The 17,930-nt window shown below is 41.0% G+C and overlaps 1 protein-coding gene across 1 annotated transcript in view; it reads right to left on the bottom strand.

Annotated features, from left to right (window-relative positions):
* LOC110520956 (pituitary adenylate cyclase-activating polypeptide type I receptor-like) overlaps positions 1-14,487 on the bottom strand; it is a 60,614-nt gene extending 46,127 nt beyond the window's left edge. Inside the window, exons 1-2 of the mRNA XM_090230776.1 lie at positions 14,284-14,487; positions 12,621-12,729 (exon numbers count right to left, since the gene is read on the bottom strand). Of these exons, the coding sequence (XP_090086902.1) occupies positions 12,621-12,729; positions 14,284-14,487 (313 nt within the window). The remainder of the gene's footprint in view (positions 1-12,620; positions 12,730-14,283) is intronic.
* Between the last annotated feature and the right edge of the window lie 3,443 nt (positions 14,488-17,930).

The raw sequence follows: 17,930 nt of genomic DNA, 5'->3' as shown, positions 1-17,930 counted from the left end.
CAAACCATGATGCTGCCACCACCATGTTTGAGAGTGGGGGTGGTGTGAGCTGTGTTGCTTTTACGCCAAACATAACGTTTTGCATTGTTGCCAAAAAGTTCAATTTTGGTTTCATCTGACCAGAGCACCTTCTTCCACATGTTTGGTGTGTCTCCCAGGTGGCTTGTGGTAAACTTTAAACAACACTTTTTATGGATATCTTTAAGAAATGGCTTTCTTCTTGCCACTCTTCCATAAAGGCCAGATTTGTGCAATATACGACTGATTGTTGTCCTATGGACAGAGTCTCCCACCTCAGCTGTAGATCTCTGCAGTTCATCCAGAGTGATCATGGGCCTCTTGGCTGCATCGCTGATCAGTCTTCTCCTTGTATGAGCTGAAAGTTTAGAGGGACGGCCAGGTCTTGGTAGATTTGCAGTGGTCTGATACTCCTTCCATTTCAATATTATCGCTTGCACAGTGGTCCTTGGGATGTTTAAAGCTTGGGAAATCTTTTTGTATCCAAATCCGGCTTTAAACTTCTTCACAACAGTATCTCGGACCTGCCTGGTGTGTTCCTTGTTCTTCATGATGCTCTCTGCGCTTTTGACGGACCTCTGAGACTATCACAGTGCAGGTGCATTTATACGGAGACTTGATTACACACAGGTGGATTGTAGTTATCATCATTAGTCATTTAGGTCAACATTGGATCATTCAGAGATCCTCACTGAACTTCTGGAGAGAGTTTGCTGCACTGAAAGTAAAGGGGCTGAATAATTTTGCACGCCCAATTTTTCAGTTTTTGATTTGTTAAAAAAGTTTGAAATATCCAATAAATGTCGCTCCACTTCATGATTGTGTCCCACTTGTTGTTGATTCTTCACAAAAAAATACAGTTTTATATCTTTATGTTTGAAGCCTGAAATGTGACAAAAGGTCGCAAAGTTCAAGGGGGCCAAATACTTTCGCAAGGCACTGTATATTGATTGCAATTATTCCCGAATGAGTGAGCGTTCATGTGCAAAGGGTTAGCATTTCAATTGTTATAATTATCAACATTGTAGTTTTTATTTTACCGGTTTTACCGGTTTATCCCACTAAGGAAACTCTGCTATCATTTCCTTGTAACTATATCTACTGTCACGTTCTGACCTCGATTTCCTTTGTTTTGTATTTATTTAGTATGGTCAGGGCGTGAGTTGGGTGGGCAGTCTATGTTTGTTTTTCTATGTTTTGGGGCAGTTCTATGTTTTCGGCCTAGTATGGTTCTCAATCAGAGGCAGGTGTCATTAGTTGTCTCTGATTGAGAATCATACTTAGGTAGCCTGGGTTTCACTGTGTGTTTGTGGGTGATTGTTCCTGTCTTTGTGTTTGCACCAGATAGGGCTGTTTTGAGTTCTCACGTTTCTTGTTTTCGTTAGTTTGTTCATGTATCGTGTCTTCATTAAAATACAATGAACAACCACCACGCTGCTTTTTGGTCCGCTTCTACTTCACAACAAGAGAACCGTTACATCTACTGTTCGTTTGTTTATGCATTTCTGTGATCATTTATTTACTAACTACCTAAAAAATTTAAGACAATTGATGTATGGATGACTCATAGTGAAGACTGGGTTCAGGCAGATAACCAACCATTTACAATATTAAAATATCTGAAATATCTTTTTTTGGAAAATTACAATTTTGTAATCTGAATATATTCCTTTGTGCTCCGACTTCCTAGTTAATTACATTTACATGATTAAGGTTAGTTTAACCACATAATAATAATTACAGAGAATGTATTTGATAAAAATAAGTCTTCAGTTTAATGATACCAAAGACATGACAGCACTTTTTTTTAAATCCTGTAATTTGTCGGTACACTACAGGCTACTGGTTGCAGTGGAAGTAAGGTAAACAACAAGTTACTGAATTAAGGTGTTATTGCTGTAAAGCACATATGTCAGAGTCAAGGCCCGCGGGCCACATCCGGCCCGCAAGAAGGTTTTTTACGGCCCCTGGGATGATCTTGATTTATTATTAGAACCGGCCCGCAGCAAGCCGGCAGCCCGCAGATCTTTTACACGCACCAATACTACATTTCCCACAATGCAAAGGTGACGCACCGAGCAGTAGGCTGCTTCATTTCAATATTTATTGGCACAGCAGTCGTCAGCATCACAGTAAAATTAACTTTCAGATACCCATCAAAAATGGCAAAACGGAAGGTGGATACTGAGAACCGGGGGTTTCAAACAAGGTGGGAGTCGGAGTATATGTTCACGAAGGTAGCTGGAAAACCTGTGTGTCTTCTGTGTGGAGAAAGTGTGGCGGTACTGAAAGAGTGTAATCTGAGACGACATTATGAAACGAAACACGCGGACAAAAACAAGAATATGGACATGGAACAAAGGCTACAAAAGGCAGAGGAATTAAAACGAGGCCTCAAATCTCGACAGGCTCTGTTCAAAAAAGCCAAATCACAAGGCCAGGCTGCTTTCAAGGCCAGTTTTATTTTGGCAGAAGAGATCGCTAAATCAGCCCGGCCATTTACGGAGGGGGATTTCATCAAAAACTGCATGATTAAAGTTTGTGACGAAGTTTGCCCAGAAAAAAGGCAACTCTTTTTAAATGTGAGTCTGAGCAGAAACACCATTGCCGAGAGAGTAGACCAGTTGTCCATCAATCTAAAAGAGCAGCTTGTGAAAAAGGGAAAAGATTTTATTGCATATTCCTTGGCTGTGGATGAGAGCACCGACATTTCTGACATTGCCCAGTTGTCAATTTTCATCCGCGGAGTGGACTCCAGCCTAAGCGTGACAGAGGAGTTTTTGGCTTTACGTCCTATGCATGGCACAACTACGGGGCATGATTTGTATGAAGAGGTGTCAAGATGTGTAAATGAGATGGAGCTGCCTTGGGAAAAACTCGTGGGTTTGACAACCGACGGAGCACCTGCGATGTGTGGACACAGGAGCGGACTGGTGGCGAAGATACGGGAAAAGATGCAAGAGGAAAACGCGACAGGTGAGCTGACAGCTTATCATTGTATCATACACCAGGAAGCGTTGTGCGGTAAAGCCTTGAAAATGGAGCATGTAATGAGCATCATCACGCGCACAGTTAACTTTATCAGAGCCAAAGGTTTGAATCACCGCCAGTTCAAGGCATTTCTGACGGAGTTAGAAACGGAGCATGGTGATTTGCCTTATCACACAGAGGTGCGATGGCTAAGCCAGGGAAAGGTGCTTCAAAGATGTTTCGAGCTTCGTGAGGAGATTTGTCTATTCTTGGACAGCAAAGGGAAAGACACAACACAACTCCGAGACGAAATGTTTCTGTGTGAAATGGCTTTTCTGTGTGACATTATGAGTCATCTGAATGCAATAAACTTGCAGCTGCAGGGTCGGGATCGTGTCATCTCTGATATGTACAGTACAGTGAAGGCATTTAAAACCAAACTGACTCTGTGGGAGACGCAGATGCGGAAAGAAAATTTGAGCCACTTTCCCAGCTGCCAGACCATGAAAGAGAAGCTCTCTACCAGTGCGTTCCCGAGCACACAGTTGGCTGATAAAATAGGTATGCTTACCACTGACTTTCGACGCCGATTTGCTGACTTTGAAGCACAAAAAAGCAGGTTGGAACTGCTCGGTAACCCATTTGCTGTTGACGTGGAAAGCTCACCACCAAACCTCCAAATGGAGTTGATTGACCTCCAATGCAATGATGCACTGAGGGAAAAATATGCGGCAGTGGGTGCTGCGGAGTTTGCCCGTTTCCTCCCCGGCACAATGCCCCAGCTGCGCATCCAGGCTGCTCAAACGTTGTCTATGTTTGGCAGCACATACCTGTGTGAACAACTGTTTTCTTTGATGAACCTGAACAAAACATCACACAGAAGTCGACAACCTCAAACAAGTGAACATTACTGTGCAATCACATATTTAGAGTTTTTACTCAGTTCAAGTTTAAAAGTTAAAATTTAATATTTGTTTTCACTGCATGTTACTTCTCCTTAAACAAAGTGTTGTTTTTGATTAATAGATTTTTGCACTTTATTTTTTTGTATTTCAATCCAATTATATTTTAAAAATATTTCAGTTGAGTGGATGATAGAAAATTGCTATTATTGTTTTTTCTTTGAAGTAAATTTAGCCCACTTTTGCTAAAATAGAAAATATAGTCTACTGATGGTGCCTCGAATACCGGTTTCTTTCATTTAATGTTCATGTTATGGGGATATTTATATAAAGGAAATTTGTCTTTTGTGTCTGTTGAAAATTAAAGATTACTGACAGAGCCATAAGAAAATATTGCTTTATTTATCTGATCATATTGTAATATATTTGTTAGGTTTTCAGTAGGTTCAATTAGGTTCACTAGACTATATGCGTCATTTAAAAATGTTTCAATGAACATTCGAACAGTCCGGCCCTCGTCTTGTAGCTGATTTTTTTATTTGGCCCTCCGTCCATTTGACTTTGACACCCCTGCTGTAAAGGGACAGTATGCTGCTGAATGCTGGTTAATTGTGACTATATTTCACTTGGGATTTGAAATCACAACTGCTTTGTTGCTAATTACTTGAAATTCATGCTACTCCACCAGGTCTGTGAGCATGACAGAGATTGGTCAAAGATTTAATGGAAAGAATAGATACTTTTGCTTCGAGGCAAATAACACTGAAACATACAAGAGAGCACCAGCTGTTCCGGAAGACTAATCATGCTCTCCGCAGCCGATGTGAGTAAGACCTTTAAACAGGTCAACATTCACAAGGCCGCAGGGCAAGTGTCTTCACTGACATTTTCAACCTCTCCCTGTCCGAGTCTGTAATACCAACATGTTTTAAGCAGACCACCATAGTCCCTGTGCCCAAGAACACTAAGGTAACCTGCCTAAATGACTACCGACGTAGCACTCACGTCTGTAGCTATGAAGTGCTTTGAAAGGCTGGTCATGGCTCACATCAACACCATCATCCCAGAAACTCTAGACCCACTCCAATTTGCATACCGCCCCAACAGATCCACACCTTTGTGAGAATGCTATTCATTGACTACAGCTCAGCATTTAACACCATAGTGCCCTCAAAGCTCATCAATAAGCTAAGGACCCTGGGAATAAACACCTCCCTCTGCAACTGGATCCTGGACTTCCTGATGGGCTGCCCCATAGGTGGTAAGGGTAGGTAATAACACATCCGCCACGCTGATCCTCAACACAGGGGCCCCTCAGTAGTGCATGCTCGGTCCCCTCCTGTACTCCGTGTTCACTCATGACTGCACGGCCAGGCACGACTCCAACACCATCAATAAATTTGCAGAGGACACAAGTGGTAGGCCTGATCACCGACAATGACGAGACAGCCTACAGGGAGGAGGTCAGAGACCTGGCCATGTGGCTGGCCATGTGGTGCCAGGACAACCACCTCTACCTCGAAGTAATCAAGACAAAGGAGATGATTGTGGACGACAGGAAAAAGAGGACAGAGTAAGCCACCATTCTCATCAACGGGCTGCAGTGGAGCAGGTTGACAGCTTCAAGTTCCTTGGTGTCCACATCACCAACAAACTAACATGGTCCAAGCACACCAAGACAGTCATGAAGAGGGCATGACAAAACCTATTCCCCCTCAGGAGACTGAAAATATTTTGCATGGGTCCTCAGACCCTCAAAAGATTCTACAGCTGCACCATCGAGTGGTTGCATCGAGTGGTTGCATCACTGCCTGGTATGGAAACTGCTAGCCTCCAAACGCAAGGCATGACAGAGGGTTGTGCCTACGACCCAGTTCATCACTGGGGCCAAGCTTCCTGCCATCCAGGACCTCTATACCAGGCGGTGTCAGAGGAAGGCCCTAAAAATTGTCAAAGACTCCAACCACCCTAGTCATAGACTGTTCTCTCTGCTATTGCACTGCAAGTGGTACTGGAGCACCAAGAGGCTTCTAAACAGCTTCTACCCCCAAGCCATAAGACTCCTGAACATCTAGTCAAATGGTTACCCAGACTATTTGCAGTGCCCCCCACCACCTCCTCACCCCCTCTTTACACCACTGCTACTCTTGTCATCTATGCAGTCACTTTAATAACACTACCTACATGTACATACTACCTCAACTTACCGGTGCCTCTGCACATTGACTCTGTATCATTACCCCCCTGTATATAGTCTCGCTATTGTTATTTTACAGTTTCTCTTTAATTACTTGTTACTTTTATCTATTATTCGTATTCATATTTATTTTTGTAACTGCATTGTTGGTTAGTAAGCATTTAACTGTTAAGTCTGCACTTGTTGTATTCGGCGCATGTGACTAATACAATATGATTTGATTTGGACACAACACGGATCAAACAACTGCCACCTCAATCCAGGAACTGCCAGCCCATACGTCGCCCCTTCCCCAACAGAAAGACACATAAACCGTATTTCCAATTTAACATTTTTATTCACTTGCAACTTGCTGTTGCAGAGTATGCTGGGAAATATGATAATGATGGGAGTGGTTTGGTTGAAAGTGATGTGTATGAGTTTCAAGATCCTGTATTAGGGTAAAACTAGGCCCTCAAAATAAGGCCTTATGAAATACGTCTGGTATTGTGTTTAAGAAAATAATCGTACAACGTCTGCAAACCAGCAGTTGGGGCAGCCTAGCATTTTTTTAGAGTGTACATCAACGGTGTAAAAAATATACGCCATGTGAAATATTTGTTATCACATAACATCCAGTTGTCTATAATGCCCATATTTTCTGCTTTCCCCCTCTTAAACAGGGATACATTCAGTGCAGTTCCAAAAATACTAGCTATTGAGAGAATTTGAAAAAAGTATCTCTCATTTGGGTTGCCGATCCATGGTTTAGAAGATAGAACTGAAGGATCAGCTGAACTGATAGAACTGAAGGACAGCTGAAGGACCAGCTGAGGGAAAATAGGGCTGAGGAAATATAGGGCTGTGGGAACTGATACAACACGTTGCTGAGGGAACAGACATGGTCCCCGTAATTCTGTCAGTGGTTGGAGTAGAACTTGAATCTCCTTCTTCCACTGAAATGTGCAGTGTTGCTTTTTGTGGCAACTCTTCAATGATCATCAAGCAGGTAAGTTGTCCATCAATGTCAGGGTCTTCATACTGCAAGAGGAAGTCGTGGTTCAACTCAAAATGTTCCTTCAAAATGTTTAACGTCAACAGCGGCTGCTGGACGGGAGATGAGGTTTATCTTCCTTGTATGGTCAGCATTAACAATGCAAAGTAACATTGCTTGAGGGTCTGAGGCTGCCATTGCTCTGTGGAAGAATAAAACATTTTAAGAGGGTGCACTTGCAATATCAAAATTGTGGTAACACAATGACAATGGAATCATGTTGTAACCAAAACAAATGTTAAACAAATCCAAATATATTTTAGCTTCTTCAAAGTAGCCAACCTTTGCCTTGATAACGGCTTTGCACACTGCTTTTCCTTCACTCTGCGGTCCAACTCCTCCCAAACCATCTCAATTGGGTTGAGGTCGGGTGATTGTGGAGGCCAGGTCATCTGATGCAGCTTGGTCAAATAGCCCTTACACAGCCTGGAGGTGTGTTTTGGGTCATTGTCCTGTTGAAAAACAAATTATAGTGGGACTATGTGCAAACCAGATGGGGGGTATCGCTGCAGAATGCTGTGGTAGCCATGCTGGTTAAGTGTGCCTTGAATTCTAAATAAATCACAGACCGTGTCACTAGAGAAGCACCCTCACACCATCTCCATGCTTCACAGTGGGAACTACACATGTGGAGATCATCCATTCAAATACTCTGCGTCTCACAAAGACACGGCAGTTGGAATCAAACATCTTAAACCAATGGAAAGATTTCCACCAGTCTAATGTCAATTGCTCGTATTTCTTGGCCCAAGCAAGTCTCTTCTTATTGATGTCCTTTAGTACTTGTTTCTTTGCAGCAATTCGACCATGAAGGCCTGATTCACACAGTCTCTGAAGCATTTATTTGGGGTGCAGTTAACTCTAATGAACTTATCCTCTGCAGAAGAGGTAACTCTGGGTCTACCTTTCCTGTGGAGGTCCTCATGAGAGCTAGTTTCATCATGGCGCTTGATGGTTTTTGCGACTGCACTTGAAGAAACTTTCAGTTCTTGAAATTTGTTGACTGTTGTTTCTCTTTGCTAATCTGAGCTGTTCTTGCCATAATATGGACTTGGTATTTTACCAAATAGGGTGATCTTCTGTATACCAAGCCTACCTTGTCACGTCACAACTGGTTGGCTCAAACGCATTAAGGAAAGAAATTCCACAAATTAACTTAACAAAGACACACCTGTTAATTGAAATGCATTCCACGTGACTACCTCATGAAGCTGGTTGAGAGAATGCCAAGAGTGTGCAAAGCTGTCTTCAACGCAAAGGGTGGCTACTTTTAAGAATCTCAAATATAAAATCTATTTTGATTTGTTTAACACTTTTTTGGTTACTACATGATTCCATATGTGTTATTTCATAGTTTTGATGTCTTCACTATTATTCTACAAGGTAGAAAATATTCTAAAAAAAGAAAAACCCTTGAATGAGTAGGAGATAGATAGATAAGATAGCCAACATACATATAGTACTATCCAAAAGTTTGTGGTCACATAGAAATGTCCTTGTTTTTGAAAGAAAGCATATTTTTTTGTTCATTAAAATAACATCAAATTTATCAGAAATACAGTGTATACATTGATAATGTTGTAAATTAATATTGTAGCTGGAAACAACTGATTTTTGGGGGGAATATCTACAGATGTACAGAGGCTCATTATCAGCAACCATCACAACGGCGTTCCAATGGCATGTTGTGCTAGCTAATCCAGGTTTATCATTTTAAAAAGGCTAATTGATCATTGACAACCCTTTTGCAATTATGTTAGTACAGCTGAAAACTGTTGTGCTGATTATAGAAGCAATAAAACTGGCCTTCTTTAGACAAGTTGAGTATCTGGAGCATCAGCATTTATGGGTTCAACTACAGACTCAAAATGGCCAGAAACAAAGAACTTTCCTCTGAAACTCGTCAGTCTGTTCTTGTTCTGAGAAATGAAGGCTATTCCATGCGAGAAATTGCCAAAAAACTTAAGATCTCGTACAACGCTGTGTACTACTCCCTTCACTGAACAGCGCAAACTGGCTCTAACCATAATAGAAAGAGGAGTGGGAGGCCCCGGTGCACATCTGAGCAAGAGGACAAGTACATTAGAGTGTCTAGTTTGAGAAACCGATGCCTCACAAGTCCTCAAATGGCAGCTTCATTAAATAGTATCCGCAAAACACCAGTCTCAACATCAACAGTGAAGAGGTGACTCCGGGAGGCTGGCCTTCTAGGTAGAGTTGCAAAGAAAAAGTCATATCGCAGACTTGCCAAAAAAGAATAAAAGATTGAGATGGGCAAAAGAACACAGACACTGGACAGAGGAAGATTGGGAAAGTGTTATGGACATACGAATCTAAATTTGAGGTGTTCATGTCACAAAAAATAACATTTGTGAGGCGCAGAAAAAACAAATAGATGCTGGAGGAATGCTTGACGCCATCTGTCAAGCATGGTGGAGGCAACGTGATGGTCTGGGGGTGCTTTGGTGGTGGTAAAGTGGGAGATTTGTACAGGGTAAAATGTATCTTGAAGAAGGAAGGCTATCACTCAATTTTGCAATGCCATGCCATGTGGATGGCGCTTAATTGGAGCCAATTTCCTCCTACAACAGGACAATGACCCAAAGCACAACTCCAAACTATGCATTAACTTTTCAGGGAAGAAGCAGTAACCTGGTATTCTGTCTATAATAGAGTGGCCAGCACAGTCACCAGATCAACCCTATTGAACTGTTGTGGGAGCAGCTTGGCCGTATAGTACGTAAGAAGTGCCCATCAAGCCAATCCAACTTGTGGGAGGTGCTTCAGAAAGCATGGGGTGAAAACTAGAATGCCAAAGCTCTGCAAGGCTGTAATTGCTGCAAATGGAGGATTATTTGACGAAAGCAAAGTTTGAAGGACACAATTATTATTTCAATTATACATAATTATTTATAACCATGTCAACGTCTTCACTATATTTCCTATTCATTTTGCAACTTATTTCATGTATGTTTTCATGGAAAACAAGGACATTTCTAAGTTATCCCAAACTTTTGTAAGGTAGTAATATATATATATAAATTTAAATTTAAAAACTGGATCTCCACTATAAAAAAGCATCTACACATTATGTCACATTTCTTTTAGACTAACATTTAGTTTTCAACAAGAGATATTTGTATAAACCTTGCTGTCTGTCTCTCTGACATTTGCAACATTGTTTCAATATTAAAATTCGATCTCAGGCTGTCCCATAGTAATGAACATGTCCAGAGTCCGGACAAGACAGACACAGCGTTTCTCAGTCGAAATCATGAATCAGCTGGCATCATTTTTATGGATATATACAAAGATTAGTGTAGGGACTATATTTGTTGGAAGGATGAAATAGTATGAATAAAAATAATGAATCAAAATAATGTTTTTATTTGAATATGTTGGTAACCCGTTGTATCGTGCCAAGATATCCTCCAAACATTGGCATCGAGGGCATTATCACTTAATTATTCAGGGTGCATTAAGAAAAGAGACCTTGGTATAAACATGTCTTCCCTGTCAAAATAAAGGTTAAATAAAATAAATACAACATTTCACATGACTGGGAATACAGATATGCACCTGTTGGTCACAGATACCTTTAACAAAATGGACCTCACAATGAGCCTCAGGAATCTCTGTGCATTCAAATTGCCATGGATAAAAATGCAATTGTGTTCGTAGCTTATGCCTGCCCACACCATAACCCCACCGCCACAATGGGGCACTCTATTCACAACATTGACATCAGCTAACCGCTCACCCACACAGTTGGACGTACTGCTAAATTCTCTATAACGACGTTGGAGATGGCGTAGGGTAGAGAAATGTACATTACAGTTTTTCTCAATTGCCAAAACACTAAAACCCATTGGCTGAACAAAGTTCTCAGTTGCCTGAACTCATTTAGCTAATTATGCAGTCTGTTGTCAATACCTTCAACAATTTCACATGGTAAAACACAATTTGCAGATCTCACTTACACTTTTCAGCAAAACTCTAAACACATTCTCATTCTCAAAACACATTCTGCACTCTTAATGCACATGTCATCCATACTGGTAAACACAAGTGGCAACAATCAAATACAAATAGAGAACATGTGTCATTGATTGAACACAACCACTCAAAATTGATTTAACCTGTTTCAAATGATGTGACACAACCAATATAAGCCAGTTCAGAGAGCAAACAGGTTGTTAAAGGTGGGAAGGAGAAAGTCTGAGAATGGATACTGTAGTACAGTGCATTGTAGGCTGTATACTGTACAATGGACAAATTGTAGGGCCCTGAACATTGTGCTTTCCATTTATTAACAGTATTGACTGCTCAATAGATTTTGACTGGTTGCAGATTCATATCAACAAAGAACAAGAATTACAGTATCACAGAGACAAAGGACAAGTTTGTGAGATGCAGGGCACAGTACTGTAAAAATAGGGGTACAAGGAGGAGGAAGAACAAAAAACTAAATTGCAAAGAGCAAAGCAGAGTAGTAATTTCTGATCAATTTTGAGCTACTATGATAGAACATGTTTTTGTTCATCAAAAGACAATGACGGAAAAATATGAATCTTTTTTTAGATTAAAAATGTACTTCTCCCTGAGGATTGTATGTTTTGAACAATGTGTTTTCTATTTTTCGTGTGTTTTCTATTTTTGTTTACTGACTGCTTGAGAGTGTATATCATTTTGATCACTTTGTTTATGATTTGAGAGCCCTGTTTGATTTTGAACACATGTAAAACTGTTCTGAGGCGAATGTTTCATTTTGCAAGAGGAGTCAGAGGTTATGTAAATAGTGCTTGAAGATGAGGTTTTGTGTTGAATGTTTTCAAGAAATGGAGAAAGGTATCAGAAATTGTGTTTTAGCAATTGAGAAAAACGGTAAATTATCTGGCAAGAGCTCTGGTGGACATTCCTGCAGTCAGCATTCTAATTGCATGCTCCCTCAAAACTTGAGACATCTGTGGCATTATGTGACAAAACTGAACACTTTAGAGTGGCCTTTTATTGTTCCCAGCACAGGTGCACCTCTGTAATATTCATGCTGTTTAATCAGCTTCTTGATATGACACACCTGTCAGGTGAATGGATTATCTTGTCAAAGAAGAAATGGTCACTAACAGATTTAAACATTTTACCATTAAGAAAGTTTACACTGACGCCAACAATAGATAAAAACTTGCTACGTAAATAATTCAAATTTGTGCCACCATTTTTGGAAATATTTTTTTCTGAACATAAACGTGCAGTCATCGTTTAGGAGGTCAGATGTAATCAAGGTCAAACTTGAAAGACGTATTTGTAAATCTATCACCACAAGGCCTGTTCACTAAAACCTCTGGTAAATTTCATCTGAATCAAAAATAGTCTCACAAAATCAAGACTGAATATGCATGTTAAGGGAACCTAAAACCTTTGTGACTACAAAGTTTTCACATCGATTATGTTTACAGAACTTAATCCAATAAATGAATAGTACTGTTTGGGTTTACAGTACCTGTCCTGGCAGAACGGTTGCGACCCTCCTGTCTGCGTGTGTGGATACAGCTCTGCTGGGCCTTCATGTGTTGGGACACCAAGGCACAGTCTGGATGGATGGCCTCCACCTGGAGGGGGGAGGGAGGGAGGGAGTATGAGAGAGAGGGAGGGAAGGAAGGAAGGGGAGATTTTTTTTACCTATGAAAAAGCACAGAACTTGTGTAATGTGAAAACATATTCCTGCATCTTTACCGAGACGACAAGTGCCACCATACAACATTGTCCCTTTACGCACACTGTATCATTAACTTATTCAACACATACTGTAGAGAGTTACACACTCATTATAACCCTGTCTTCCAACCATCTCTCCCCTCCTGTCCCATCTGTAGGGCAGTGAAAAACAGTCCCACCAAAACGACTTGTTTACTTCATTATAGAGACCATCTGCTACTGATGCTGTTTGGGTTAGGGCTCTGTTTATATACCCACACCCACGGGAGAGGGTGACAGTTCTCCAAAGACAGTGACAGTATCTATAACTACAGTAGAAACAGAAGTTTCGGTAGAAACTTTGTGTGCTTGCTCAACTGGAGGAAAGTATTATTAATGACAGTGGAAAAAGTGTACATAGTGAGAGAGGTCTATATCTTTGAGATATATTACAGTAAAGCCAACGTCTTTAAAGGGAAATTCCACCACTTTTCAACCTCATATTCATCAACATATTCATTCAACCTCATATTCATCAAGACAGTGAATAGTGAATGGAGGAAGCTCTTCCTGTGGATATGTTTTTAATTTGCCAGATAGGCTACACTGGTTGTCTCGATTCGTGTGCTTAATTTTAAGAGTTGAGCAATACATGTCGCAGTCCAAGAAAGCTGGGATCCTTTTTTCAATAGTGGCCAGTCAAAACTCTGTTTTCACACGTGATTGCGCAATAACTTTATAAGAACACGTGAACAGACTGGAGGTGGAGGCTGCACTGTAAAACCCAATGTGCTGTCATTACTCAAAACTTTTAAGGAAACCCGTTGCACGTAACATATGAGTACAGTTACGTAAAGTGATTTTGTTGTCATTTCTCAAACCGATAGAGTCACTGCGACCATGTAGGGGTCCAAATTTGAGTGGTATCATCTTGAACATTGCCTCCACCAAGCCACGCCTCCAATATAATTTCCCAGGACGCCTTGCCTTTTCAAGTGAATTGCAGAGTTATTACCCATGACTGTATTTGTTAGTGACAGAGACAATATTGCTGAATTCGTTCATTTTTAGTCCTGTCGCTTTCATCAAGTGAATTTCTAAGTAAATGTTATATAAGTGGGAGACAGGGAACATCAGGATCTACCAGCAACAAACGGTGGAATGAACGACTGAGGAGGAGGGTGACAAGATAGAAGTCGAAATCTTCACTGCCCCCCGAGCTGCCCAGACCAAGACAAAACTCAGACCCGGTTTTTAGCCTTCAGCCTGGCTGCCGCGTCACTTTGCTTTTTACACGACAACCAAGGCTCCAGCACCAGCAAAGGCCGATGAACACATTTTCTACTACCACCCACCATTTCTGTCTCTCTCGATTTCTACCTACACCTACCTCCCACTATCACACTCACGGAACCAACCCGGAACCCTCCACCACCAAAAGAGGATGGAGGGGAAACCAAACATCACACCTTGACCCGGAGCAAGCGGACCCCAGTGGAGGGCCATCCCTGACCCCTGGGTCTAGGGCTCCCTTGTGTGTCTGCTTGCTCTTCAAGTTGTCTTTCCTCCTGGTTCCCGGTTCCTGTTGCTTCCAGGCCCACAGTCCCAGCACCAGACGCAGCACCAACCCCTGGTTTTCCAGCCCTGGTAGCAGCAGATATATGGCTGCTCATGGTTGCCTCCACATAGACAGCACAAGGTACGTACAGAGATCTGCCCCCATGGAGTCACTCACAATGAACACACATACTGTTGGTGAGTGCACCAAAGCCAGGCGGGTCTGAGTCCTGTTTGTTCACTCTATCCTCCAGCACCAGCCCGATAGACATACCCTCCACTACTCCCACCCCCCGTCTCCCTCTCCATCGCTCTTCCCCCTCCCCCCACTACACCTATCACTCTCACAGAACTAGACCAGAAATCATTCATCACCACATCAGAAGAGGTGTGACGGAAGGACCAAGGATTTAGACCTGAGCTCGGAAAGAGTAGACCACATGAGAGTACCATCACTGACTTCCGGGTTCTTTGTTTCTGGCTCAAAATGTCCAGAAACAAAGCACTTTTTTCTGAAACTCATCAGTCTATTCTTGTTCTGAGGAATTAAAGCTTTTCAATGAGAGAAATTGCCAAGAAACTGAAGATCTCATACAACGTTTTATACTACTCCCTTCACAAGACAGCGCAAACTGTCTCTAACCAGAATAGAAAGAAGAGTGGGAGGCCCCAGTGCACAAGCAAGAGGACAAGTACATTAAAGTGTCTTGTTTGAGAAACAGACACCTCACAAGTCCTCAACTGGCAGCTTCATTAAATAGTACCAGCAAAACACCCGTCTCAATATCAACAGTGAAGATGCTGGGATGCTGACCTTCTAATTGCAAAATGGTTTTCTAATGATCAATTAGCCTTTTAAAATGATACACTTAGATTAGCTAACACAATGTGCCACTGGAACACAGGAATGATGATTGCTGATAATGGGCCTCTGTGTCAAGGCTGTGGGCAACTGGTGAAAGGAGTCAGACGCAGGAGAGCAGAGAGGCGGGGACAAGGTATGTAATACAAGATACACCAGTATAAACACAATACTACGGTGCGGGAAAATACCGGTACCACAAAATAAACGGGCATAATAACAAAACCCGGCAACAAAATACCAGCCGTCAGATACAGCCTTACAATAAAACAAACACGCACACAAACATGGAGGAAACCAGCCGTCAGAAACAGCCTGAACAATAGAACAAACACGCACACCAACATGGGGGAAACCAGAGGGTTAAATAATGAACATGTATGTAATGTGGGAATTGAAACCAGGTGTGTAGAAAACAAAAACAAAACAAATGGAACATGAAAAGTGGATCGGCGATGGCTAGAAGGCCGATGACGTCGACCGGCGAACGCCGCTCGAACAAGGAGAGCGACCGACTCCGGCGGAAGTCGTGACACTCTGTACGCCTATGTAGATGTTCCATTAAAAAGCAGCCATTTCCAGCAACAATAATCATTTACAAAATTAACAATGTCTACACTGTATTTCTGATCAATTTTACGTTATTTTAATAGACAAAAAAAATGCTTTTCTTCTAAAAACAAGGACATTTCTAAGTGACCCCAAACTTTTGAACAGTAGTGTATATTTTCACATATTGTTCCCCCATAGGAAAAAACTCACAACCCAGGCATTTCAAGTGCCATGCTCTACCAACTGAGCCACACTGGACCAGTTGAAGGATTTCCTGAACCAACCACAAATTCTGTAAAACCCGGGAAATTTACCAGAATTTTGCAACCCCACCTGCAAGTTATCCAGCGAGCGTTAGAATATCCAACTGTTGACATTTTTCTTCACCTGCAACCTGCATTCATAATGACTGCCAGAGTTGGAAACAGTCTGAGGATACTACCTAAGCCACTTAGACTGGAACAAGCCTTTCAGTAACAGGTGCAAAAAATCTAACTAAATGATTGGATTAGTTTAGAAAATGTATGTTATTTATTTTTGTGTAGTATAAGATCAATCATTCAGTCAATGTACATGCAAAAAACAGATATTTAAAAAATGTTTAAATGTATCTGCGTTAACGCATAATAATCATTATTATTATTTTACAGTAACTGTCAGTAAGTTACTGTAAACAAAACTGTTTTTTCCCTCTTCTTCTATGGCATTATGGTCGCCGCAAGCATACGTTAGAGGTGTATGCTGCCACCTTCTGCGTGGGCTGTGTCGGCCTACTGTTCTGGGTAAATTCAGTAAATTCATTCAACTTTGTGACGCATAAAGGGGAAGGAAAAAAGGATGGGGGGAAAAGGGGAGAAAAATTGCCCTAGCAACTAACCCTGCACTCATTAAAACCTCACCACTATTCCACCACTTTGGCCCTATCTGACCCTACACTAGGCCATCCGTCTGGGAGGATGGGACACTATCGTTCAATACACTTTGTAGCTCTTATGAAACAAAATCTTGTACACCCAAGTACTTCTCTGCAGCTGCCACCACAATATATATTTTCTGTGATTTTCATTCCATTTCTGCGTTACAGTTGATAACCCTACAGTCAAATGTTGGCATCAATACAGTAGCTATCGAGCTATATAAACCACGCCCCTCTGCAACATGCCTTCTCCGATGTTGGTTACAAGACGTTACTTATTTAAACTAGGTAAGAGAATACTATTTTAATAATAAATCTTAATAATAAATCTAAGTGTTTGACATTGGGAACATCATTTTGACTGCATATGACCAACAATGGGCAGGGTTTCTGTGACATGCATTTGATATAAGTACTTCCATACCTATTCTGTCGCTCGTATTTCACTGGCCTGAACTACAATTCATGTAGGCTATTTTGTAACAGTTTAATTAGAATACATGTATTTTCTAATAAAAATATAGACTTGCAAGTAGCCCGCTTAACTACAGCATTTTCAGTAAGGGCAGCACAATATTTTTTACTTGCTATGACTGTGGTTTACCTTAGTTTAATACACTGACTGTAATTCACTCTGGATAATAGTGCATGATAAATGAACAAAACGTAAATGCAAAGGCACACTGCCGGGTATCATTTAATGACCTCCAACGCCAAATGTGATGAAAATACAAACCGTTTGAGTGCGGAGCTTATTAGAATAATACCCAACAGTGTGCTTGGCAAAAGCTTATTTTTAACAACAAAAAATGTAACATAACATTCATTTATCATAACCAGATGCTCTTGTCCAGATTGACTTAGTCACTGCATTCATCTAAGGTTGATAAAAAATCTAATCAAATAATTAATAATATATATATATATATTAACAGTTATAGCAAGAACAATGTTTCTGTAACCGTTACTAGGAATGTTGTTGTAGTTTAGAATACATTGGTCTTCAAACTATAATGTAATTGTAATAGGATATCTTTTGGACGTATCTTTGCACCATCTTTCTGTCAGTTACTTTCCAATGCAGCACAGTGTCATGCTACAATACTGTGAAATGATCCTAATATACTGTAATGAAGTCAATTCTACTGTAATCATGTTAGTATTTCACTAATTACCTGGGATTAGTTCAAGCAAGTTGGCTGCTAGGTATTTGTATACTGCAGCATATT

This window comes from Oncorhynchus mykiss, chromosome 4 (assembly GCF_057628025.1).
Source record: "Oncorhynchus mykiss isolate SJ-2025 chromosome 4, ASM5762802v1, whole genome shotgun sequence".
Lineage (NCBI taxonomy): Eukaryota > Metazoa > Chordata > Actinopteri > Salmoniformes > Salmonidae > Oncorhynchus > Oncorhynchus mykiss.
The sequence above is the reverse complement of the archived record's forward strand: the minus strand, read 5'-3'. Positions and strand labels throughout refer to the sequence as shown.